Source organism: Chaetodon trifascialis, chromosome 24 (genome assembly GCF_039877785.1).
Source record: "Chaetodon trifascialis isolate fChaTrf1 chromosome 24, fChaTrf1.hap1, whole genome shotgun sequence".
Lineage (NCBI taxonomy): Eukaryota > Metazoa > Chordata > Actinopteri > Chaetodontiformes > Chaetodontidae > Chaetodon > Chaetodon trifascialis.
The window spans coordinates 5,317,714-5,343,472 of NC_092079.1; the positions used below are offsets into that span (position 1 = coordinate 5,317,714).

General features: G+C 41.8%; 2 protein-coding genes across 3 annotated transcripts in view; one reads left to right on the plus strand and one right to left on the minus strand.

Annotated features, from left to right (window-relative positions):
* LOC139327903 (gamma-aminobutyric acid receptor subunit beta-3-like) overlaps window positions 1–20,318 on the minus strand; it is a 58,379-nt gene extending 38,061 nt beyond the window's left edge. For both annotated transcript variants that reach the window (XM_070957923.1, XM_070957922.1), the window contains exon 1: window positions 19,816–20,318. In XM_070957923.1, the coding sequence (XP_070814024.1) occupies window positions 19,816–19,967 (152 nt within the window). In that variant the 5' untranslated portion in view covers window positions 19,968–20,318. The remainder of the gene's footprint in view (window positions 1–19,815) is intronic.
* On the plus strand, window positions 537–25,540 carry LOC139327904 (gamma-aminobutyric acid receptor subunit alpha-5-like). The gene is made up of 10 exons (XM_070957926.1): window positions 537–1,545; window positions 2,081–2,162; window positions 2,977–3,101; window positions 4,703–4,770; window positions 6,037–6,257; window positions 10,952–11,034; window positions 15,373–15,516; window positions 21,672–21,824; window positions 22,076–22,287; window positions 22,946–25,540. Exons 1-10 carry the CDS (start codon window positions 1,521–1,523, stop codon window positions 23,243–23,245), a joined length of 1,413 nt encoding a protein of 470 aa, XP_070814027.1. The 5' UTR covers window positions 537–1,520; the 3' UTR covers window positions 23,246–25,540.
* Window positions 25,541–25,759: the final 219 nt, after the last annotated feature.

Consider the following 25,759-nt stretch of genomic DNA (forward strand, 5'->3'; position numbering starts at 1 on the left):
AGCTACAGTGTGCGAATACAGACCGACACCTCTGGATCTTCCGCTGGTTTTGTTTTATTTCACTCGAACAATTCGGGGTCTCGTAGTAAACAGCTCTCAGTTCCCCTCCACACAAACTGGTCGTTCACCTCCTTAAGATTGTAAAATCGTGAGCACACGTCATTTAAATGAGTGTATATGCAAATGATTCCCCGCCTCCCTGCGTCAACGTGAAGGTGAAAACTTGTAGAATACCTCAACTACAGGACATGGAAATAAGAGTGTGTGGGAAAGCCAGTCTAAAAGTAATGGAGAAATGATTTAAATGAAATTAAAATACTTAGCTAAAAGTAATAGATAACTGTAAAATGAAATAGCTTTAAGTGACGGATAGAGATTCAGAATAGCTAAAAGTAGCCTAAGCTAATAACGTCGCTATATAAACGCTAAAAGTAATGACAACACATAACTGTTAAATAGTTGGAATTGTTAAAAGTAATGGATCAATATTTAAAATAGCCAAAATAATAAATGGTTGAAACAGTCCCACATACAGTTAGCTAAAAGTAAGAAATAAATTGTTGAATGGCTACAAGTAGCCTAATGGGTAAGTGTTTGACATCGCAAAGCAAATTCATGGATGAAATGTCATGGATAGAGGCAATGGGTAAATTGTTGAAATGGCTGTCTAAACTCATGGATAAACACTTCAAATAGTCAGCCAGGAATAAGGGATATTTCCTTATAATTACCGTTGAAAAGGTCAGCTAAAACTCATGGGACAAATGGTGATAATGTCCAGCTTCTGCCACCCGAAAAATGCAAATGTGTGAAAATATTATTTCTTTACGTCACCCAGTTTAAAAATGAGCTCATTTGACCAGGACGAGAGGTGTCCATGAAAAATGGGCCTACTTGAGTTCATTTGACAGGTACGCGCTCCTTTAATTGCCTCGCTTACAGACAAAACGTCATTTTTGCTGTTGCGTTCAATGACATGCTTTAAAAAAACCCGCACCTGATTTTGTTAACATCTGACTTTCCCCCCCAGCTGCACCGCCGGTGCGCCTCCTCCTCCCAACCAACCAATGGGGAGCACCTATTATAAAATTATTAGCCTCTGTTGCAGCACTTCATTCTCTCGCACCGGCAGTAGGCGGTACAGCAAAGGAGACGGAAAAAAATGTGGAGTGAACCCGGTCTCCTTCGAGGCTGGCGGACAAGACCGAGGAGGCAGCCCGTGTGATGCTGCTGCTGCTGCTGCTGCTGCAACACCTCTGGAGGCGATGCAGGAGACGCGGTGCAGCAGGCGCTGAAGGAGGAAGGCGGTGTAGCCTGTAGGAGGAGACCAGACAGATACTACAACACCGTTTGATGGGGAGCCGCTGACACAGAGAGAAGGAGCTAAGCTAAGGAGAAGAAGGAGGGGGAGACAACCGACAGGCACGGAGATTAGGTGACTGAACCGTCCAGGTTTGGCGGAGACCCCCAGCCTCCAGTCGCTGTTTGAGGAAAAAAAGCCAACCCCCCTCCAAAAAAACATGGTGGTGATAGATCTGCATTCAGGTACCCCCCCCCCCCTTTTTTTTCCCTCCTCAGGCTTTTTAATGACTACCCACAGCATGGCAAATAGAGATGCAGTTTCATGTTTTTGGTGATGGAGAGAGGGTGATGGTGGAGGAGAGGTAAGGGGGGGTGGGGGTGGGAGGGTGGCCCATATGAATTGTATTGCGCTGGATTCAAATGCAGCGGAACCTCTACACAATGGGGATCAGAATGCAGGAAACAGCTGTTTTGATGTTTGTTCTCTATGGCATCCCAGGTGCTGGTGAGGCAGATGTTTTGGATGTTAAAGAGTTGCAGATTGCTGGGCTGAGATTGTCCCGCCGCTTGATTTAGTGATTCCTGTAATGGTCTGCAGCGGGGTAAAGAGTTTCTTTGTGTGAGTTAGGGGCTGCCTTATTAAGATTGCTACACCTTTTAGCTCAGGATATAGCGGGATAGCATTATTTTTTTGGAATGGCTGTTCGGATGTTTGATTTTGTGATGCATTTTTGTTCATTTTTCTTTGCCTCTTTCTGTACATGGATGTGTGTTACAGCTAAAAACAACAACGTGAGCAGGAATTCAGTCATGGCAAGGCTCATCCTTTCCCTCCTGCTCCTGTGTGGATGCCAAAATAGGTAAACTACAAGACACATTTTGAACATTTAGAATAAATCTGGTTGCTCCGAAATGCCAAGCTTAAAGCTTCCTACTTGTATTATTAAAGCAAAATATCTTAAAGTTGCCATTTGCTCAGTTGTAAGTTGCATTTTCCAGTGCATTCAGCAGTATTGTCACAAATTGTGACTACTCCATCTGCAATTTTGTAAATGAAACTCTTGGATATTCATATATATTTTTGCTGAGGATTCCTGCCAGCTCTGCCCTCCTCTCTTGATTGATCGCATATCCGAGCAGCACTCTGCTACAGCACTGCTTAAGTGGCTGTCCTGCACTCAGGAAAGGTAAAAAAAAAAAGATCTTTGGCAATGCTGTCAGTAAATCACTGGAATAGTCCACTCTCATCAGAGTAGATCAATGGCTTTTGGATCACATGCTCAAAACCCAGCTTGTAACCTTGTCCTCCATGTCTCTCCCTGGTAATTCCTGCGCATGGATGCAGTGTTCTTTGTTAAAGAAAAGAAGAGAGGTAATTTTCCTCATTTTCAAGCCCTAGAGAAGGTGCTTGCCCTCAAGGCATAATGCTTCTTGCTATATTTTGAAGGGGAGCTCATTTGTTTATATTTGGATCACGTGTCAAAGCCTTAATTATCTCTACTGGTAGTTGTAAGCAGTCCTTATGTTCAATAATTAATCACAACAAGCCTGTCCTTAATGCGGGAAGCTAATTAATCACAATAACCGTGTCATGTTTGACGTCCTGCAGTTTGTGACGTCAGGATGTTGTTCCTCCTAAGGGTCTCTTTACTCTTGTTTCCTCTCCTCTCCTAGTCTCTGCCAGTCCTCCTCAGAGGCTCAGAAGGAGGCAGCCGCCAACGACAACAGCACAGTTTTCACCAGGATCCTGGATGGGCTCCTTGATGGTTATGACAACAGGCTCCGGCCGGGGCTTGGAGGTTTGCTGGGGACCAGTTTTTTCTTCATTTCAAATTTTAGCGTAGTCAGAGCCTCCTTAAATGAAAACAAGGCATTAATCTTACATTTTAATATCATAATGCCACAGTAGAGCCTCCCAGCATGCTAACCTAACCCGTTAACCTGCACTCTGTGGGAGGCCCAGCGCCCCGCTGCGATTTCATGCACTGATTCCTGGGAAAATGCTAGTAGACTGGCCGATACAGGGGTAGAAACTGTGCAAGCAGATGTTAATTTTGCTTCTACATTGACTAAGGTGAACGCACAACAAGCGTTGTCAGGCGCTGCGATTCCTTTTGAACCGAGGATCATGAATGCATGCGGCCTTTTCTTGTGCGGCAGGGAGCATAAATCAATCAAGTCATCTTCAACACTGGCTGAATTCAGTGTGCTGTGGTGTTTTATTCACGCTCTTCACCCTGGCAACAGGAGATAACCTTGAGAGCCGACAAATTGCCATTCAAAGATGGATATTTTCTTTTCTATGAGCTACTGAAAGGAAAGCGTTTCATTGTCGCCATTCCTGACTCGCTCACTAATGGATTGGCACTTAACTGCATTTATTCCACCAATTTCCAACAAGCTTTTTATTTTGTCCTCGTGACACTGGTCCTCATTTGACTTACGTACAGTACATGTCCCATTGTAGGAAGAAACAAAGCTTGTTCGTGCCGAGTGGCTCGTGTCACGGCAAAAGCCTGCTCTCACATCCTGGTAACGGTTGCTACCCTTGTCAAGAGAGCCTATAAATACATACCAGAAAAACATTCAGGCCTTCACTCAGCATTCAACAAGCTGCTCTCCACAGCACAACCAATCCCAGCTCGCCAGCACCAAATTTCTGTGCATAAGGGAGATTTTGTTGGCTTTGCTTGTACAAATGACAGAAGTGATGTGGCAGATCATCTTCAGAAGATGTGGGAGAAATCGTGGAAATGTGCGTGTTGGTCTGAGCACTGAGGAAGTCCCAGAGTACTCTGTTGCTACAATCAAAGTTTTGGAACAGCACAACTGATACTGAACGGCTCACTATTTTCTTAATATCCTTTTAATTTGACGAGATCTGCAGCAATTAGTTGATTTGCTGACCGAGAGAATTAATCTGCAACTATTTTGATCAATTATATTTAATTATTTTTTTTTTAGCAAAAACACTGAAAAACATTCACTTGCTTCAGCTTCTCTGATGTAAAATTTTGCTGTATTTTTAATCTTTAAACCATTGTAAATTGATTATTTAAGGGTTTTAAGATATTTGAAGGCATGGCCTCGGACTTAATGACCATTAATCTGGGAAATAATTGGTGGATTAATCGATGATGACACCGAATGGTAGGAAAGACACCACTGAGCAGTTAGAATACAAAATATATACAGAAAGCGGAATTCAATTTCAATCTTAACACACCTTTTATGTGACTGTGGTCAGGGAGGAACATCTCAAATACCAGGAGAGGACATTGAATTGCGAATGACAAATTCACTTAAAAATGTGCTTCATTACACTTAAATTCACTGCTTTTCGTCGCCTTTTTCTGACCTCTTCTCGCCTCAAACCTTCTCATCTGTTCCCTCTCAACAGAGAATGTCACAGAGATCAAGACTAACATTTTTGTCACCAGCTTTGGCCCGGTGTCTGACACAGAGATGGTGAGTTGATCAAAAGCAAACACTATAGATACACTGTGCTGGACACACACAAACACACACGTCTCCAAAGCCCATCCAGGCTACTGTAGGTATTTTTAGACGGAAACATATATTTACATTTCATGAGACTGGCAGCGCTGCTCCTGTTAGAAGTACACTCATGTCCTAGTTGTGTCTTTGAAGATTGCTTCTTTTTCCTTGTAAATGAGACAGTATGAATGTGGACGACTTAAACTTTTAAGATTTAATGCGATGTGGCTGGCCCATTCCAACTTGTTCCAAATGATTCATCCCCTTATGAATCCATTCTCTTATGAACTATGTGGTTCCACCTGGATAGCAAAACGCATTAAATCGCTCTCATTAAATCTTCTATTACACCCTGGCACACTTTGACACAGCAGTGATCAAACTTGCCACTTTCCTATAATTGACTTGAAAAAGGTATTGACGTGGGCACTACTTTGATTAATGAAATGTGGCATGAGACTTGAATGGTTTTGTGGTCCTTAAAAGCTTCTATGTCAGTGTGCTAACGGCGTCATTATTCTGTGGGATGGAGTATTGTATTTGTGTCTTGTTCATTTGTTTTGGGTGTTCTTTTTTTTAATCTTCAGGCGTGTCGATATTGCACACACAAGCTAATTTATGATGGATCTCTACACCCAATGTTTGATCACCGCATCTGTGAAATCTTACTGGATTTATTGAAGCATAAAGGAGTTAAGGAGTTAGTGCAATGTTTGACAATTTTGTACTGATTGACAATTGACTGTAAAGACGCGAGTTAAATAAGCTTTTGCCTGTCTCAGTTTATTTACTTTCTTTGCAACGTGATGAGGAAATGCCAGAAAACAACATTTCGAGCTCAATTAAGGAAGATTTCTGCTTAAAAGTCCACAATTTTCTGAGTCTAAAAAACAAAAATGACACTACGACAAAGTCACGAAAACACAAACTGAGACCATATCTTTAAACTCTTGTTTTGGGTAAATGCACCAAAGTAAGTGATGTTGTAAAGCATAAGAGAGAAACGGGGAACCATCTCTTTTGAGGAGGATCTTTTGCCTTCGGCATCTTTTGGGATATAGCAATTGGTACACATGAGACCAGAGTGCAGTTCACTGACATCACATCACAAGGCTTCTGGGTCCAAACCATTACCTCTCACTGCTACTTTGGAGTAAAGCTGCAAAGCTGATGCTCCTGTTTCTTGCCTTTTTCCCAGCAGAACCCTCTGAAATCCATCTTTTGCTTGTGTCTCAGGAATACACCATAGACGTGTTCTTCCGTCAGAGCTGGAAGGACGAGCGTCTGTGCTTCAAAGGGCCCATGGAGATGCTGCCTTTAAACAACCTGCTGGCCAGCAACATCTGGACCCCTGACACCTTCTTCCTTAACGGCAAGAAGTCTATTGCTCATAACATGACCACGCCCAACAAGCTGCTGAGGCTGAAGGATGACGGCACTTTGCTTTACACTATGAGGTAGGTTATAACACAGATGTTATCCTCTGGCGTGGCTGATTTGCATGAATGCTTTGGCTTTTTACACTGCAGCTAAGTGCTATGCTTCATAACCACCCTAATTATAAACCCGGTGGCACTAGAGAAGTAGAATTGTCTGCACAGTACAGAAGTTCAAGGTGTTCCATGCTTCCTGGGTCTCAAAATCCTTACACGAATTGAGGACACCTCCCCCTTCCATGCACAGCACGACTCTAAGTGGAGGTTAGTACAAGAAAAAGTACATCGAAATGAAGAAAACAGCTAGCAAGGCCAAGCAATACACAATCCAGCTTTGAACTCAGAGAGATGAAGGAGCCCTCAGACTGTAGGAGAACAGTGTCACCTAGTGGTCAATCAGAGGCATTTCATTTGAAGTCCATGTTACAGTGAGAGCAAAGTACAGTGGACAGCAAATTTTGCAAGCATTTCTTTAAATTCTTGTATCTTTTCTAACCCTTTCAACTTTCTGTTTGAGATATTATGGATCAAATATAATAAAAATAAATATCAGTGTGTATAAGTGTCTCTTTAAGTGTAGGGTTTTGAGGAAAAACCGCAGCAGGTTATCATCCATTATGAAAAGCAGCCTCATTGTGAACTCTAGTTTTTGGCAGTAATGCAGTGGTAAATTAGAAAAACAAAGACGGAAACAGGCCAACAACCAGATGGTGATCACTATAAACTAAACCACCGGTATTTACACGGCAATGGAAACATAAAATCTTCTCCACTTCAATTGAGGAGAGAATAACAGCCCTCTGAGGGACAAATTGTTGTTTTTGTTTAGTGGAACGTCAATGTAACCACCAGGACTCACTGTGACCTTTGGACCGGAGAATTAGAATAATGCTGTGCTTATCCTCAGGAGTTACTGTAGCTGCAGGACTTAAGAGTGACTGTATCACGGATGAGAGCACTCTATCTGATACCAGTGGCACCCACAGGGAGAATAGTGCTGGATGGAGGACAGATTATCCATATGCAATCACCCTGACATATATACATATCCAAAGAAGAGCTTATTTATAGACGCGTCTTTGTCACACGCACCAGGCGCACACATGAACGCAAACCATGGGAGTCAAACATGTTTTCTGCACTAATCAGTTGTAGTGACGCTCAACTTTGACCTCAAGGCTTAACAAGTCAGGGATTGCATGAATGTCTGTGTGTTCATTTCCATATGTGTAATATTATGGAAATCTATGCATACATGTATTTATATCTGAATGTAAAGATGGAGAGAGAGAGAGAGAGCTTTTGCTTCCATAATCTAAAAATGGCATCAGATTCGGTTGCTTTTAATCGTCTAATTGTTGCAGCACTGTGCTTGTCATTACCAGCGGAGCTTAACCACAAGCAGCACTGGTTTTATTTCCTGCACAAGCACACGCTTATACACACATATGCACACGCAGGCCATCTGGGAACTTGGAGGTCACAGTCAGCTCAACAGCATTTTTGTTTTTGTTTTGTTTCGCTTTACATAGCATAATATTAACATAAGGCCAAAACTTGATGACAATCTGTATTCTGCATTCAGCCTTTCATCCAGCTATACCCAACGATCCTATTAATGCTCGTGTTTAATGACATTGGCTTTATTTCTTAATTGTGTGGGGTCCCACAGAGTCCACTGCTGTATTTGTAAAAAGGTGATATCTACAAAACAAGCTTTGGTTTCCTTCAAGTATTAAGTAAACCCGATATGTAGAAAAGTGCTGAAGTCCCATAGTATCATACTTCACATGTTTTGGATCAGTTACGCCCAAAGAGATGTATAACTTCATGTCAGAGCAAACTCAGATAGCACTAAGCCAAAGATACTTATTTGTTAGACTTAATTATTAGCTAAAGCATATGCATTCACATATTTAACCACATTTTACAGCTGCAAACAGAAGTAATGAGTCATTGTCTGTAACATGTCATCTGTTTAAAATCACGCTTATAGTCCTAAAATTAGGACTTTTAAGACTAATTTATAATGTTTAAACTGTTAAAAGTGTGCAGGACCCCTACCAGAACATTAGGGTTATATAACAAGATGGCTTAATTACTGCATACCTTATATTATGAGCTCAAAGTTACATTTTCAGAGCAAAAAAATCCCAATTTCCTAATATATGTAAATGCAGTTAAATAAATTATTAATCTGATGTTCAGGAAGCAGTTGACATTTGAGAAGCACTCGTGGGTACTGTAAGCACGTCCATATTTTTTGATAGCATAAAGCATCCGGTATATGGAGTACGTGCAGAGCGCCACACATGCACATCCCTCATTCACTCAAGACACACTCAACACAGATACTACTCTGAAAACATGTATTATACACACTAACAAGCAGAGATAACTCATGTAAGTGCACATTACAAACATTACATCCTCTCTCACACACATTCATCATGCAGGGGGTCAACGAACGCTCCACTAACTGAACGTGATTGTGGCGCCGCATCGTTTGGAAAGCATTACCGTGAGGTGGAGCGGTTGCTTTCATAGGGTCTATGCATTTGTCTGTATGGATAATTCATAAAATACCCCTTCTTACAATCCTCAGCAAGCTTAATGCACATGGGCTTGATGGTGGCCCATTATAGCCAGATACGAGGTTGCAACACATACGCTTTATCAGCAGGTTGAAACTGCTATATTACTACAGAGCGAGTGCATTACATCCCATTATCATTACAGACAGTTGAGCTGTCATCCATTAACACGTCGAACTGTTCAGATTTTGTTTTTTTTCTATAAACCCAGCACTCATGAGACTGACTGTATGTGATACAAGTTAGGGGTGAAAAATGTGCTTGTTAGTGTGAAAAGACAGATGGTGCAGCATGGTGGTGGCTCAGTGGTTAACACAGCATAAAGCTCCTGAAATCAAAAGTCAGCCCTTTCCGTTTTGTCCTGCCGTCTTAACTTTTCTGCAAGGTCAGACGTAAAAACTTCAGATTTCCCACAGGTGTGAAGGTCTGCGTGCTGGTGTGTTTCTGAGGTTTGACCCCCTGCCTTCTGCTCCGTCCAAACAGGCTGAGCTGAATCATGAAACTTATTATAATCTGCTGTTTTACCACCAATATTTAAAGTCTTTCTGCACTGGAACACACAGATTCTGACTTTTAAGAGACAAATCACAAGACACCCCAAATTAAAAACAACTACTTTACAGGCATCCCTGTGAGTGGGACAAGGCCACATGAATAATTAGACCATGGCATAATAGCCAACAGCCATGTTCTCATTTATTTATCCCAAAGACACTCTTTCCTCTCCTCCATGCACAATCCTTCAGCTGTTTCAGGCACAATAATGTAATTGGATAATCCTGCACTGATGTGGAAAGCAAGCTGAGGCCCAAAACAGTCCACTCTGTAGGGACTAGAGGTGGCCCCTTATCCCACATTGTTATGCTCTGTTCACTTTAATGATATAATTGGGAAACCTCCTGGAGTAGATGCATACTGTACACCCAAGAGATTCTGAAGCAAAAAAAAAAAAAAAAACATGACCCAAGAGGATTTGGCCACATCTCAGTGACACAGTTGTTATTAAGATAATAATATGGTTCAGTGAAGGAAAATGAAAGGTAATTCACCTCATTCTGTTGCTAATGTTGGGGTTGCTCACATGCCTGAATGGCTGAAGGAGAATGCCGATGCTAAGAGACAGCTAAATAAAGGTATATTTGTGCCCACTTAATTCTCCTTCATTAAGCTCAGTGAGTCCACATCATCATATCATTGTTTTACTATTTATCATGCAATGAACAATAATACCCAGAGGGACTTGATTATAAACTTGATTATAAATGATGATAATAATAATGAAGAATTATGATGCGTGTGCTCAGGTTCTATGCTTGATTTCGCTAATCTTGAGGTTCTTTCAGGACACTGGGAGGTACCATCACAGCAGCTAAAATGATAGCCGTTAATGACTGTGAATGACAGGCAGAAAATTTGATTTGAAAAGCTATTTTCTGTGCGAATGATTTAAATAGTCTGATTGAACGAAACTAAGTGGAGCAGGAGATAGCCTTCAGTTTGCAGTCAGCAATTCAAATGACGTTCAGACGGAGGCAGAGCTCAGACTGCGTCTTCACATTCGCATTCCAGTGATCTGGATGGACAGGTGATTGGCAGGGCAAGATGAAGGACTTGCATGAGAGTTTGCCCCGAGGATCATTTAGAAAATAGCTGTTGTGTTCAGACAAATGACAGCCTGTGACCACTAGGTGGCAGTATTGCCTCTGTATACCAGTGTCACTGAGAGAGGGAAATATTGCACTTGCATGCGTCATGCATGGAACTGTACTCTCATTCTGCTGCTTTGAGAGAAAACTCCCACATATACGCTCCAGATCTCTCTCCTTCATGACTTTATGTCCTTTCTAAGGCTGTTTAGTGGTTATCATTGTAAAGGTAGTAATGCTTTGACCTGTTTTTGGAGCCCTGTAATTTCAGTGACAGTAGTTGTAGCTCTTCCTGTAATTGTACAGCTCTGTATAAGAAATCCACTGAAAAGTTTAAAGGTTAAATGGTGCGTGTGAAAGAAAATCTGAAACGCAGCATTTCCCTGTCTCACAACGTATCAATTATAAAATGGTGACTGCGAAAGTAAGACCTTGCTACGTGTTAAATGGATATATTGTGTGTGCTTTGCCTCAGACTGACCATATCAGCAGAATGCCCCATGCAGCTGGAGGATTTCCCCATGGATGCACACGCCTGCCCTCTCAAGTTTGGCAGCTGTGAGTAAAATCTACTTTTATATTCACCTTGTCCCTTCGCTATATACTAATCGCAGCTATTATGTGACGTCCACAATGAATCATGCAAATGTTTAATCGAGATTTAGAGAACAATAAGGAATCGTTTTAGAAAATGTTGGCTAATTGATCGAATGCTGCTGCAGAAAAGTCGTTATCTACTTTCTGTGTTTGCTCTCCTCACTTTAAATTCATCATTGGCAAGTTCACTTAAAGCAAGACTATGCAACTTTGACTGAACAGCAGCCGCTGCGGCTACAGGTGACATTTACAGTACAATGCTAAATGCTAAACTACTGTTTGGCATTTAGCTAAAATGCTTTGTAGTGCCAGTAATGACGCAGCATCATAGAGCTGTATTTTCCTAAAGTTAAGCTCCTGGTTATTTCAGACAAAGTAAGGCTGCAGCAGCAAAACCACTCAATGCAATGAAGTGAGCAATGGTGCATTTTATTTCTTATGAATTCAATATGTAGGAAGTAAGTAAGGAGGACTGCACTATGGTGCTGTTTTGTTTAGTTTTCAATCATCAGCCCACTGGGATAAGCACCATATGAGGAAGAGGAGAGAGAACTGGTCACTGAGAGAAGAGAACAGAAGAGAAGATTACTGCGTGCTCCCCAACACTCAATTAGGCCAATGATCGGAAGGGCTTTCCCCAATGCCTTCTTAACAGGATGGCTTGTCTGTGTGTCCTACCAGCGAGGACACGTATAGAAACCTGAGTGGCCCTGAGGGTATTTAAAGACTGATCTGGCCAAATGCCACATCTCGGGAGCCTCTTGGGCTAAAAGGATGAGGCTCTTATCCCCAGCTTTCTGTGAGACGCGGTCCAGCCGCATTCAGTATGTAAGAGAAGCACTTTTGACTGCAATCCAATTATAGTGTAAGGAGCTGATGGGACTTCCTATGGCAGACACCAACATAATCGCCCCGGTGCACTGCCCTACAGGTGAGAGGTGTAAGTGTATAATAGGAATAATGTGTTGATGGCCGCACTGCATACTCACAAGTTGGCTTCATGTATATTCTTATCTTTTCTTTCATTCTCTGTTGTCGCGCTGGGATTAACTGTGGCCCCTCTATCTGACCTGACAACCTCCTGATTTAGCCTTTGTCCTCAGGTGGCATAACGCGGCTAAACATCCACTGCAGCTAATGGGCTCTGCTATCATCACAACATGATTATACAGTTAAAGCTGCATAGCAAAAGGAAGCAAAACAGACTAAAATCCTTTTTCTTCAAATAAACAAAATGGCTGAAGTGCCTGACACAAACATTGTTTTAGTCCAGTAATCCGTGACAACACTAAACAGTATTTTGACTGTATCCACTGTTTACTATTGTCATCAGTGGGGGATGAAAGGAGACAACATCCGGTGTAATGAAAATGGGCAAAATTAATCCCCAGTGTAAAAAAAAAGAAAAAAGAAAAAGTCACCAAATCTCTCCATCCCCTCTCTTCTTTTCAGAATGTCATGATTTTAGTTTCATTACTGGCCTACAAAGGCAGAGAGCAGTGACCACAGACGCAGTGAAGCTGAGAAAAAAGGTTTTAAGAGTTAAAGGGTTTTCAGGCTGGCATGCAAACTGCATAACACTTAAAACAGTTATAATGCTTTCATCTTATGCCTTTTCAGCTGACTGCTTTACCCAGAAAGTATTGCTATAGAACCAGTACCTAAAAATGCAGATATTACACTTGTTATACTTTAGAATTTGAATTATTTTACAGTTGATGGATAAATTAATTGTATTTGTGTACTAAATGTGACTGTCTGTCCATCTACTATTAATATTCATGTTGAAATGAATGCAGTAAACTAATTTACACTTTAATATATCTCAACATGTCATTCAAAGGTGACTTTTGCTTCTTGGGCTGCAAAGTTGATCAAAATGGCTTTGCAGGTCAGAGTTAGAGGCGCAGTCCGTGGCCACGAGTAACAATAGACAGCGCAGTTGGTCCAACTAACAGACACAGCTTGCTCCCTGAATCAGCGCATAAAGACGCAGGTGATGATGTGAGGTGCGCAAAACGTGACTGCCGAGCTGTGGGAAAACAGTAAAATATGGTCTGATGAGTCATCTCTCAGCCTGTCTTGCCTTCAACCCACAATGATCCAGCTGAACATATGTAGTAGTGAATCATTTTGTGACTGCTGTCCTTCTTGGAGCCTCTTGTATTCTCAGATGTGAATGTGTGAGAAACTCTTAGAAATAAACTTGAGCGCTTTCATAGTCAGACTCCTCCTGCGGTGCCCATCACCAGAGGATCAATGAAGCTTTCAACATATTTGATCAGCTAGTCAGCTAATTATATTAGCCAAAAGAAAGTAGCTTCAGTTGCCTAAGCTGAGCCAAACCTTAACCACAGGGATGACAGATGGAAAAAAGAAGCTTAATGTCATATCAGTCATTTTGGAAGACACTGGTAAGCGACCTAATTTGGTGTTTCGAGATGATGACTTCCTGTTTTTCCATTTCAGCGCATCAGTCGGCCTTGTCACTTTTTTGGATTACTTTTGAAAGACCTCCTTCACATTTGATTGTCCAGCATTACATTCCAATAATAGACATCGACACATTAAATATTAATTTGTCTTTAACTTGTGTCGTTGAGGAAAAAGGCATCTCTGGCTCGAGAAATCCCCTGCATTTAATATTTCAAACAGCTTCACTCAGAGTGTGTAGAGCGACTGCAGAGTAATTGATGAGTTCGGCTGAGTTGTAGCTCCCCTTGAATCACACATAAGACGCGAGCAGCAAAGCATTAAGCGCGAACTGTTCAAGACTTGGCACAGGTGCACTGTCCTGCCTGCCAAAGTCTTTAGCTCTCCCGCTGCGTAATGAAATTCACCAATAATCCCTTATTCCAATCTAACTACCCTACAATTAAGGTCCTGGCCTATGGCCTGACAGTGCCCAAATTTAAACACTACATACGTTGTACAGAACTATCCAACTTTTAAGTGAGCACCCAGAATGGAAACACTCAATTTAGGATGTTATCTGCTGGACAGAAATAAACAATGGCAGCCCTCCCACACAGGTCCAAGCCAAGGGTTTAAGTAGTGTTTCTGACAGTCAGCAAAATAATTTGTAAACATTTGACTGTTTCAGTGCTGTTTTGGCTTGTCCTGCATTCAGTTCATGGATATTTAATGTACATAATTGTCTGCTTCTCACCTCCAGAAGTTTGGAGGTGATAAAAGGACATTCGGCTGCACTGAAATTCCCTGCGCATGTGCTCTTTTAAAAGTGAAAGTGGTGCTTGTCATGGCGGGAAATCTGATCCCTCCCCAGTATTAAATTGCCTCCTTTACAGAACATCAAAATAAAAAAAATGAATATGAAATGAAATTGAGCATCTACTGTAAGTGGGCTGATGCGGCTCTCCTCTCTCATTATTTTTCTTCTTAGCAGATCATTTCTGTTCCCAGTTTCCCCTCCAGACTGTCTATTTTTTAAAACAGATCTTTTATATTATTATAAATTTATATTATTATATTATATTTTTCAAAATCTTATGTGTGCAAATTCTCAAAACATGCCAAAACAGGTGACCGTAATCAGTCAGCACCATTAGTAAATAATTACTTGACACATTAGATAACTGTTAATTGACTGTTAGCTAAGGCTGATTACTGCACTGACCAATGTTAATTCATGCATCCTTAATGTAAAGTGTCATCAACTTTTCTACTAAATATTGAACTTGGATTGAATCTCCAGTTGAATTACAGCAGATAAAGACAATAAACATGTCGTTCCAGAGCTAAAGCTTCAGAGAGATGAATGAGAGATGTCTTTTCAGAATACAGCCCTCACTAGGGGGCAGATGATGGATCAATATCCAGTGTTTGTGCGGATTTAACATGAAGAAATGAACTAGCGGGAGAGGCTCCAGAGTTTGGACTCTCTTTTTCATCACAAGTGTGATGCAACACATTATGGTTAATCTGACTCGGTCTGGTTCCTGCTGACGGGGGAGCTCACCTCTGACCCAGAAGTGTGGTTTGAACAAAAATACGCTCAAATATCCACCCACACACATATACAGGCATGCAAGCAAAATTCTGTTTTTGGCCTCAAGCCTGCCGTCTAATGAAAAAGTGCTGGACAGGCTCACTCTCTCAAATAAACACACAAACGCAATGCAAGCGACGACGGGGCTAAAAGTGACTGTAACGTGTTACAAATCTGCTGTGATTAAAAAAGAAGCATCAATTTCTCCGGCCTTTAACTTGCATTCTGGATGTTCCTGTGTTTTCAATTCAATTCACAAGCTCATTTCAAGTCATCTCTCTGTCTCTCAGATGCCTATCCGGTGTCAGAGGTGGTCTACACTTGGACTCAGGGAGCTGCGAAATCTGTGGTGGTGGCAGAGGACGGCTCCAGACTCAACCAGTACCATCTTATCGGGCAAACTGCCGGCACGGAGGACATACACACAAGCAGAGGTAGAGGAACATAAATAAAGGCTACTGTAATAATGGTCGTAGTATGTTGTAGTAAGTACTGCTGTCAGTTAATGAGGATTAGTAAAATAAGGTGTGGCAGGTATAAAAGTAGCAGGAGTAGTACAACTTACTTACTTACTTACTTAGGTAATCCAAAAGGGTGGAAATCTATGACGAATGCAAAAGCACAGGCGATGCAAGAAAGAAAGAGTAGTGTGTGTCTGTGAAATTAAAACTCCAAACAGACAGCTGTACAAGACACAACAATAGGTTTGTGTGTATCGTCCTTCCTCCTTCTTAGCTGCTACAAGCTACTTCAAAACCAGTAATTCACTAAATGCTGCCGTCCATTCAAAAGCAATCGACCGTGTAAGCAGGAAGTCACTGTTGCATCACATGCTGTAGCATTAAAAAAACATACATGGAGGACTATGCACAGTATTCATGTGCTTTAGAAAGAGTGGGACATATCTGATTACGCTACTTATATTGATATATAAGAACAAGTAATTTCTTAGTGCTGTGTCTTCCTTCAAAAGATGGAACTCTCAAAGTATGTATTAGTGACTCATTTTGAGAGGCTTGTTGACATCAAGACACGTGTAGAATAATGCTTTACCCTTTAACCGTTTAGAGAACGCAACGTGAAATGGGAAATAATTCCAAAGAATTGGGATCATGTCGCATTTTAAGAAGTTTTATAGACTGATTTTCACTGTTTGTGTTCCTTACTGACTCATCACATCACTGTTAGTGCATCATCCTCCAGTCATCTTCCTTTCAGCATTTTCAGAGGGTTTACAAGGCAAAAACGGCGCCCTGTTCTGATTCCTGTTAATTAATTCCTGTTATCTGAAATAGGCTGACTCAGTCGACGCACAACAAGAGCCAAGTCAAAAACTTTTTACGGCCTATCACTTTCAAGTTAAATGAAGAAACCTCAAGTGCAGACCCTGCCCAAAGGACCTCTGACCACCTCCATAGCGCAACATTTTTTTTCAAATCCATCCAACGGCTTAATCACTTTTCTTGTGCGTCTTTTTCCAGAGTAAACTCATACTGTATTTGATGCATGGTAAGTGAAATACCAAATAACGTGATGTAACTAATTCTAGATTAGAAAAGATAAACGCTGGGGAGATGGGCGTGCGAGGCAGAGAGTAAATGTGGGAAACATTATCAGGAGATCAGAGTCAATGAGTGGAGGCTAGTGGAGGAGAGTAGCCTATCCCTCACACAACCAGCTGTCTACAGGCCCGGACAGCCCTGTCAAACAACACTTATCCCCACATGAGCCCGTGCGCGTGCACGCACACACACACACCCACACACACATAGAGCTAGAGAGAGACCTGAGACCTAGGGTTAATCCCCCCATCCAACCACCCATCAGCTTTTGCATAAGAAGATGACATCACAGATCAGTGAGGGATTGGTTGGTTGGCTGTCCCTGAGTATCTGTGTGTCTGTGGCTATGTGCTCTGGTACATTTATCTGACCAAATGTCCTCACAGCAATGGTAGAAAACAAAGTGAGGACAGTTACATCAGAGCTATGGGTTAGACTCAGGGCTTAAATAAAGTTGTTTTTCAGGTTATGATTGGAGATGTTTAATTTTGAAGTTTAGCATAATGGAAATAGCTTCATTTAAAATTCAAGTAATGTCCTCACACAGATGGAAAAAGAAATCTGTGTGTGCCTGTATGTTGGGATTGGACAGCCTTGCTCTGACACGTGGGGGTGGGGGCGTTGAAAGGCATCTGCTTAATACTCTTATGTAAAATGAAACTGTAATACACTTCCCTCCAGTTTCTAGTAGAATCATTATTAAAAGTGTGGATTTCCCCTGTTTTTTTTTTTTTTTTGCAAGCCACAACTGAAACCTGGCCATAGCTGGCTGACTCAGTGATCTGAGTGAAGGGTTAAAGAGTTCATTGTTTGAAGGACTGAACTGCTGCCTGGCTGAAGGTCCAAATTGTTATTGAACTGGCTGGATGGTTGGTCAGTGGGCATGTTGACCAGTTAGTTAGATTACCAGTTGATAAACGGCTGGCTAAAAGGCCGAATGTCTGGTGGGCAAATATTTTCTTTGATGCTGACACTGTTATTTTTTAACTACTGGTGACTGAAATGATCAATATCAGAATCCAGCAACACTTAAAGATGAAAAAATACTGAGAAAATGACAAATGGAATAAATGTTGAACAAATAAACAAAGTTATGTTTGCATTTGGTGTGCCTCACCAAAACACACTGTGTATCTACAAGACCTGACAGCCTCTTCCTCATGCAGCACTTGCAAAAGCAACTTTTCTGTATATTTTAAATCATGCATGCTAGCTCTCCATGTTTGCAAGTTGGTAGGGATCAAAAACGCTGCAGGGTTCAGTGTCTTCCATTACTTGTCTTTGGCATTTTTTCTGCTTTTCTTGCCCAGTACCATTGAAAACATCATTTATTCAAATGCCCAGAGACTTTAACACAGTCTACTGTACTTTAATAAATGAATTTGTCAACTGATCAGGTCTGAACGGCCATGCAGTGGAGCAAACTAACAAGCCAAAACTCACAACAAACCGCAACAGCATTGTATAGATAGTGCTGATGATAACAATAGCAGGCCAGGCACAAAGATCTGTTTCAATGCAAGAAGCTTATAAGCGTCAAACTGTTGTCAGAGACGTCACATTAATCTATAATTTCCTTTCATTAGTTTCAACATCTAATCACTTGTCAAGGTCATTTCATATGTATTTATATGTCAGACAGTTTACTTGACATTACCTTGTTTGCGCTAAATCAGCAATCCGCCATCTGGTGTTTTGACTCTTACAAGAACATGCTCAACATTATCTGCGAATTCCACTTAGGCGAAGGACTAAAAGCAGGAAATCATCATTCATGCAGCTCAAAGCTTTTGTCTGGAAACCGTCCAAATCAGTGGTGGAGACTGCTGATGAGTTTGAGCTCAGGGGTCAAATTCTGTCCAGAAGGTTAATTTACTCTCTGTATGTGTTTGACTCTGTTGCTAATAACTTTTACAACGCAAATATGACACTTAGATATCGCGTTAAATGTATAATTATTACCACCTTGTGTGCAGTTTACAGCTGCTGCTGGATGGGACATCATGCTTATGAAAACCACCTCTCACAGTCTTTTGTAGTGCATGATCCTGCAACATGACTATGTTTAATATTTTAGTATAATCAAGTCTGAAGAGCCTGTGGAGAGCTCAGGTACAATAACAAGTGAGATCTCACGATTACAAGCCAAGCATGGCTGGACTGCCTTGGTCCAACATGGCAGCACATCGTCAAAAATGATCATATTCGTATATTTTGGGCAATAAATGTATGCCTAAATAGGTGCATTTGCTGTGAAGGCCTGCAGATTTACTTACTTTGATAAAGAGGGAGGTTGAGGCAAGCTGTCACCAGCTTGATTAAAAGAAGTCTGACAGTCGCCTGCTGTTTTATTGGGTCTAGGCAAAGTAATGAAGCACTTGTAAACCAGAAATTTAAAAGAGCAGTCAATTAATGATTGTCCGGCCTTCCTTGTGTTGTTTTTTTAAGCAGCAACATTTTGTCTCCAGGCTCTGGCTGCATGGCCCAAATGAGAACAAAACTGACTTCTCCTGTTTTTACAAAGTCTGAGTATGTGCATAAATGTGGGAAATCTAGATGGTGGTCAGCTAATGATTTCCTGCAGGCTAATGGATTTAGGCTCTAGCTCTGAGATTTTCAGAACATCACATCAACATAATTTGCCAACGGGCAACTTTTGAAATTGTTTTTCATACTTCATCTTCACTCTTAAACATGGGTTTTCCAAAGATTCAAAGTCTTAAAATCCCAGAAGAACAAGATGTTAGCTGTGTAAATTATCTTTAGATATTGGTCGATAATGAGCATCGATCTTGAAAACTCATGCATTGCGGTCTATATCTGGAAATACTGGACGGATGGGATGTTGTGAGGCTTTAATTAGCGCATCTAATCTTAGAAAACACTCCTCTTTGAGGACATGGAGGAGGAGATTAGTCTGCAAGTTTTTTTCTTTAAGGACTTCTTTAAGGACATGCCTTCTCCTGTCTGAGATAGCAAGATCCTAAAATAACTCCCCAACTCCAAAATTAGATAACGTATGATAGCAACAGTTCTATCTAGAGTTTGTAGGGATTTGTAGGGCTTGTAAAGAATATGCTTTGGAATATTTCCAATTTCATTATTTTGGACCTCTCTGGTTTCCCTTCAGGCAACGCAATTAAAAGCAAAAATCATTTTTTTCCTACTCACCAGTTGACCAGCATGGCAGCGTTGTTCTCTGGCATAAAAGGGAGTTCTCCTTGGACATTGTGAAATACAAATCCTTGGAAAAAAAGCAATAAGATCCACCAGAGGAACATGTTCCTCCTCATTCCTCTTCCCCCAGTCCTGTCAGGATCCATGCATTAAGGGCAAAGGTGACCCTGGGGTGTCCCAGGTCAGCAGCACCTGAAGTTGATGGGGTAGTTGTGAGCCAGATGGCCTGGAGTCATGGGCGCGTCAGAGGGCCCAGGTGATGGGGTCGCAGTCAGAACTAACGGTGTTGTGGATCTCCTGATCGAGGCATGGCCGTGGTGCTGATGTTGATAAGTGTGCCGTGCACGGAGCGCCTGCAAAATAAACTGATTTACCTCACTTTCAGGCTGCTGTCAGTTGATGCTGGGATGCCCTCAGTGCATTTTCTCAATTGCTTCTTCTTCCCTTCACACCCCAGCCAGTCCCATCAAGGCTGTCTGATCATTATTCCACAAATAGCTGTCAAAGAACAAAAGAAAAAACAGCATAAAAGATAGAAAATGTCCACACGGTCACCCCCCCTCCATCCCACCAGTGATTAGCAGCAGTGTCCCTCTCCGTGGCTTAGAGTGTGTCCTGAGGTGTGTGTCTGTGTGTGTGGCGGCTGACAGCAGTGGGAAATCATGCTTCATGTGTGTTTCAGAGTGTGTATGTGTGCGTGTCGGCGCCTGGATTGGCAGGGTGGAGTGGGCGTGGCTTCGAGCTCTGTGAGGATCCCAGGACAGGAAGCCTCCCCCCCCAACACACACACACACACACACACACACACACAGACACACACACACACACACACACACACACACACACACACACACACACACACACACACACACACACACACACACACACACACACACACTCCCTCTCTTTCTCTCACTGATGGCAGGATGCAGATTGTAACCAGGGATTAGGGAGGTTCAAAAATCCGATTTTGCCTGGAGAAAGCCTCGTGTATTACTCTGTGTGTGTGTGTGAGAGAGAGAGAGAGAGAGAGAGAGAGAGAGAGAGAGAGAGAGAGAGATCTGCTTGTGCCCCAGTGTGTGGAATATAGTCATCAGGTTTTTCATAGTTTACTAGCGCCTGCAGTCGCAAACTGCTGCTGGCGAGAGGATTTTTTAAAGCCTCAAATGCAATCTTCAGTTCTTTAACTGAATATTGTGTCCCTCTCTCTCTCTCTCTCTCTCTCTCTCTATCTCTCTCGCCTTACTTCCTCTGTCTCTGGATTTCCGTTGGACTGTCATTGCCCCATTGTCCAATCCCAGACATTAACAGCATAATAATCTATTGTCATGTCCTTGCAATAATTAACGCTTCTTGCTCTCATTTTTCAGTATAATAATGGATTTGAAGTCGGGTTAATGTCGCCGTTGTGTTCAGCTGAATATGAAATCTCTTCATCCCGGCTTCATTTTTTTTAACTGTTCCAACTCCGCCACTTTCCATTCTGCAGTTTCCACCGCCTCTTGTTATTTCATTACAGGAAGGAGGACAGATACATGAGTTGGGGGGAAGCACGAGAAGAGTCTTGAATACTTTTAAAAGGATAGTTTGTGCCTGTTTCATTCAATAATTGAGTGCAATCTTGACAATCTTAGATACTGTTAGCCAGTAAGATTATATTGTGTTCTGTGTGACCAAACATCTGCGGTGCTGTAAGGAGGTCAAATCACACATTAATAGATTACACCATTTACCCTGCTGTGGTTCAGCTTAAAGCACATATCTCATTCATTTAGAGACATCTAAACACTCGCCTTGTTTATTGTCCTCATCTAACTTTCTATTCTTTTTATTTATTTCTTTCCCCCCAGGACAGTACACAGTGATGATGGCCCACTTCTACCTGAAGAGGAAGATTGGATATTTTGTCATCCAGACGTATATGCCCTGTTTCATGACTGTAATCCTGTCCCAGGTGTCGTTTTGGCTAAACAGAGAATCAGTTCCAGCGCGGACTGTCTTTGGTGAGTGAAGCCACTTGTTTACTCATTTACTTTTTTCGTCACATTTTATTTACCTGAGTTATATTCCTGTCATGCACGTTCACACAAGGGAGAATAATAACCGTTGCCCACTGAGCAGCAGCTCCGCAGGTGCTGGAAGTTAAGAGTTATTAAAGTGCCCACCTCTGTTGAGCGAGAGGAGACTGCTACTCGTTTCCAGCCGGCTTGTAAAAACTCAATTTAAACTTGTCGTGGCCTCTGTTTGCACCCAGGGGTGACCACTGTGCTGACCATGACCACGCTCAGCATCAGCGCCAGGAACTCGCTCCCTAAAGTGGCCTACGCTACAGCCATGGATTGGTTCATCGCTGTCTGCTACGCTTTCGTCTTTTCTGCCCTCATTGAGTTCGCCACAGTGAACTACTTCACCAAGAGGAGCTGGGCCTGGGATGGCAAGAAGGCGCTGGAGGCACAGCACCCTAAGGTACAGCTACTGGACACTAAATTACACATTAGGTGCAAAACACCTTAAAATACTACACATGTAACCATGGCAGTGTCTACAGAGGTATGTAGATTTAGCTATTTCCCCCTCTCTCCAGTCTTTGTGTCTCCTGGCTCCAGCTACATAGTTTAGCATTCATATATGCAGGTGATGTCAATCTTCTCATCTCAGGGTTGGCAAGAGAGTGAAAATGTATATTTCCCTAACCGTCAAACTTTTCTTCATGAAATCACTTTAGTATCCATGTAACATTACAGAGATATTCCCACATGAGAGATGTTAAGATGTGAACATCTAAGATGTTTTAGATGTGTGAATTGGCCTGAAATCCCTTCACAGCATTGATTATTATACAAGTTACTTGCTTTAATATTACCAAAGGGGCCCAGGAAAACTGTCATGCATTTGTTAGTGGCTGCTTTAAAACATTTACCTGCATATTGCAGTCATCATAAATAAAAGTCAAGCTGACGCCTGAGTGAAATTCAGTGACACAGCAATCCCTGACTTTCATTCGAATGTTTTGCCAGAAATGTTTCTCAGCTGTAAAAGCACTAATCATTCCAGACAGAATCAAACACATTGATTATCTCAGGCGAAAAACACCGGTAACTCAATGTCATCTGCCCCGCTGTAGAAACGAGACCCCATGGTGCTATCGAAAAAGCCCAACAACGTTTGCTCAGCAGGCGTCAACTACACCCCCAACCTCACCAAGGACGTGTCAATCTCCACCATCTCCAACACGACGTCGGTGCAGCTCCGGGCCTCTGAGACCAAGATGGTGGACCCCAAGAAGACCTACAACAGCGTCAGCAAGATCGACAAGATGTCGCGGATAGTGTTCCCCGTCCTCTTTGGAACCTTCAACCTTGTCTACTGGGCCACGTATCTGAACAGAGAACCGGTGGTGAAAGGAGTGGTCACCTCAACGTAATCTTTCTCTTTTTTCTCAGACAGAGAGTTTGTGTAAGGGAGGAAGTGTGAGCCTGATTTGAGAGTGGGGGGACTAAAAGGAAAGGGGTTGTTGTAAAGTCTCTGCCCTTGACAAAAAAAAAAAGAAAAAGAAAAAACAATATCTGCGCTTGAAGAACAAAAACAAACTATACTCAACTATCTAATTCAAGCACTTTGAATGGATGCGAGGCTGCAGCAGAATCCCTTTCCTGTTTTTCATGGCCTAAAAACTGCTTGTTCGCGAAGAAACCGCTTCTAAGACTATGTCGACAAGAGAGCAGGTGCTTTGCTTCTTTCTCATCTATCCTGCTGCAGTTTGCATGACGCTCTCCTCAAAAGGAAACCATGGACTCCTCTTTGTCTTGAAAACCGACCATGTATATGTCAATCACTGCTTAAAGTATGGGAGCACACTTCATTGCTACGACTTGAGGGAGGGTTTTAAACAAAGCGATTGAGCAATTTTGCCCAAATCTGGACGGCTTGAAATGCACTGAGATTATGCTATGGAAAAAACCCCTGCAATATAACATTTGAATCTGAAAAATTGATTAAAAATGTACTTAATTCCACACTGTGTGGAAGAATAATCTCTTCAGATTAATGCTGCAAATGCATTAAAAATTTTGTTTTATGTCTCTTTTTTTTAAAAAACAAAACAAAAACAAAAACCTTTGCCATTTTTTTTCTCCTATTGCAGCGGGTGCTTGTGTGTCTCTTTGTACATCTTTACTTGAAGATTCAAAGCCTTCCGCTGCAGGCCTGGTTTCCCAAAAGCATTGGCAGCTGGAGTCTCAATGGAAAATCACAAAAAAAAAACAAAAAAAAACTGACTGCTACCAGAAGGTGAAAGAAATAAATTCAGCCAGATTATCATCACAAGAGTTTCTGGAGTTTTAAATGAACAAAAGCTTCTTCATTCATAAAAAATTCAAACCTTGACATTTAGGCCGGCTTGCCAACAAGAACATTCGCTAAAGTTCTTTGGCCCACTTACACCGGCTGACTGGACGGCTGTGGATGGTGTGTTCAGGACAAATTTAGAACTGGATGTATGTGCTTTAACTGAATTCCGAGTGTGGGTCACTCAGCTAGGAAACTAATATTCACAGTTGAGAGGCCAGTGCTCTAAGTGTGCCACATACAAATCAGCACAGTGATGCTGAGGCTGTCATGCAGTGAGATGACCACGGAGAAAACGCATATTTAGACAAGTATCAACCAGCTCCAGGGTCCAGCTTCACAAAGATAGTAGATCAAACTAATAGTCAGACTTCAAATAGATGTTCAAATCCTTCCATTGTACAAAATCTCGGGCTAGCTATCTCTTAAAACTAAAAAAAATGCAACTGACTAAGCACACACTTAACACACTCTGAAAACTGATCCTGAGCTCTGAGACAAAGAAAGAAATCAACAATCAGTGAAGCATCATTACCGCGTCACTTTTCTGTGCTCTCGTGTGACTGCATCAGATATTTGTTCATTTATACATCAGCAAAAATAGCCAAAAAAATCCCAAAGAGAGTTGTGAACACATCAGCCACATGTCTGCAAAGGCCTGCTCTCCTCATAAAGCGGCAGAAGCAAAATTGCTTCTTTGGGAAATGTGTGGTTCAAGAACCGCTGTCGCTGGAGAGGTAAATGCTCACATGCTAACCAGCTGGGAACGTGCTACCACTTGTCAGTTACAATGTACCATTGTACTGTACGACGGCATTTTACTCTCATGATTGACCTTTATTATAGGGGGGAAAAGTTCTCCTAACATGCTAGCTGTCAGGTAGCAAAGCTTGTTAACTCCGTTGCTAACAGGCAATAAGGTCACACATTTTGTTTTAAAGAGGTACTTGTACCATCAAGCACTGTTCCTAACAGTCTGTGGACCATGTTTTTTTGGGGGAGAAGTGTACACTCCAACAGCGGAGGAGAATTAAAAGTGAAAGGTGAAGCACGGCTAATGAGCTACGGCAGCTCAGAGGTCAGCACCGTCAGGATGGCTTCTTATTGGTCAACAATGCAAATTGGCGGATCACAATTTACCAAAGTTGAACTTTTGCACGGATTGACTTCTCCCCCTGTAGCAATCAGCTCAAGTGTAATTCCACGTTCATTGGACGCATTTGATTTAGCTGAAGAAAGTTAGCAACCAAGATTCTGGGAAATTAGGCCAAGTCTCGTACGGGAATCGTGTAAATAAACGTTTAATTTTTAACTCTTGGCTTTGACACAAAAAAGACAATGTTTGTCTCATGTTTGAGTTTTAAACGCTCAGAAGAAAAAAAAAAAAAGATGCCAAAGTCTAAAGTTGACTTTCACTTTATTCAGAGTATGTTTTCGTCTGATGACTTTTTTCTTAATGTGTGCACGTGTGGAGTTCTTTTCTTCTAACTGCTTGTAGAGGAGCTGATCAGACTTGGCTTTTGATCTTTGAACTGAACCTGATTCTTTCTTTCTTTCTTTCTTTCTTTCTTTCTTTCTTTCTTTCTTTCTT

Excerpts from the sequence above, each read along its gene's own strand:
- LOC139327904 (XM_070957926.1), top strand. The coding sequence starts at position 1,521 with ATGGTGGTGATAGATCTGCATTCAG. Across the intron at positions 1,546-2,080 it reads GGTGATAGATCTGCATTCAG|CTAAAAACAACAACGTGAGC; the intron begins GTACCCCCCCCC and ends TGTGTGTTACAG. Across the intron at positions 2,163-2,976 it reads CTGTGTGGATGCCAAAATAG|TCTCTGCCAGTCCTCCTCAG; the intron begins GTAAACTACAAG and ends CTCCTCTCCTAG.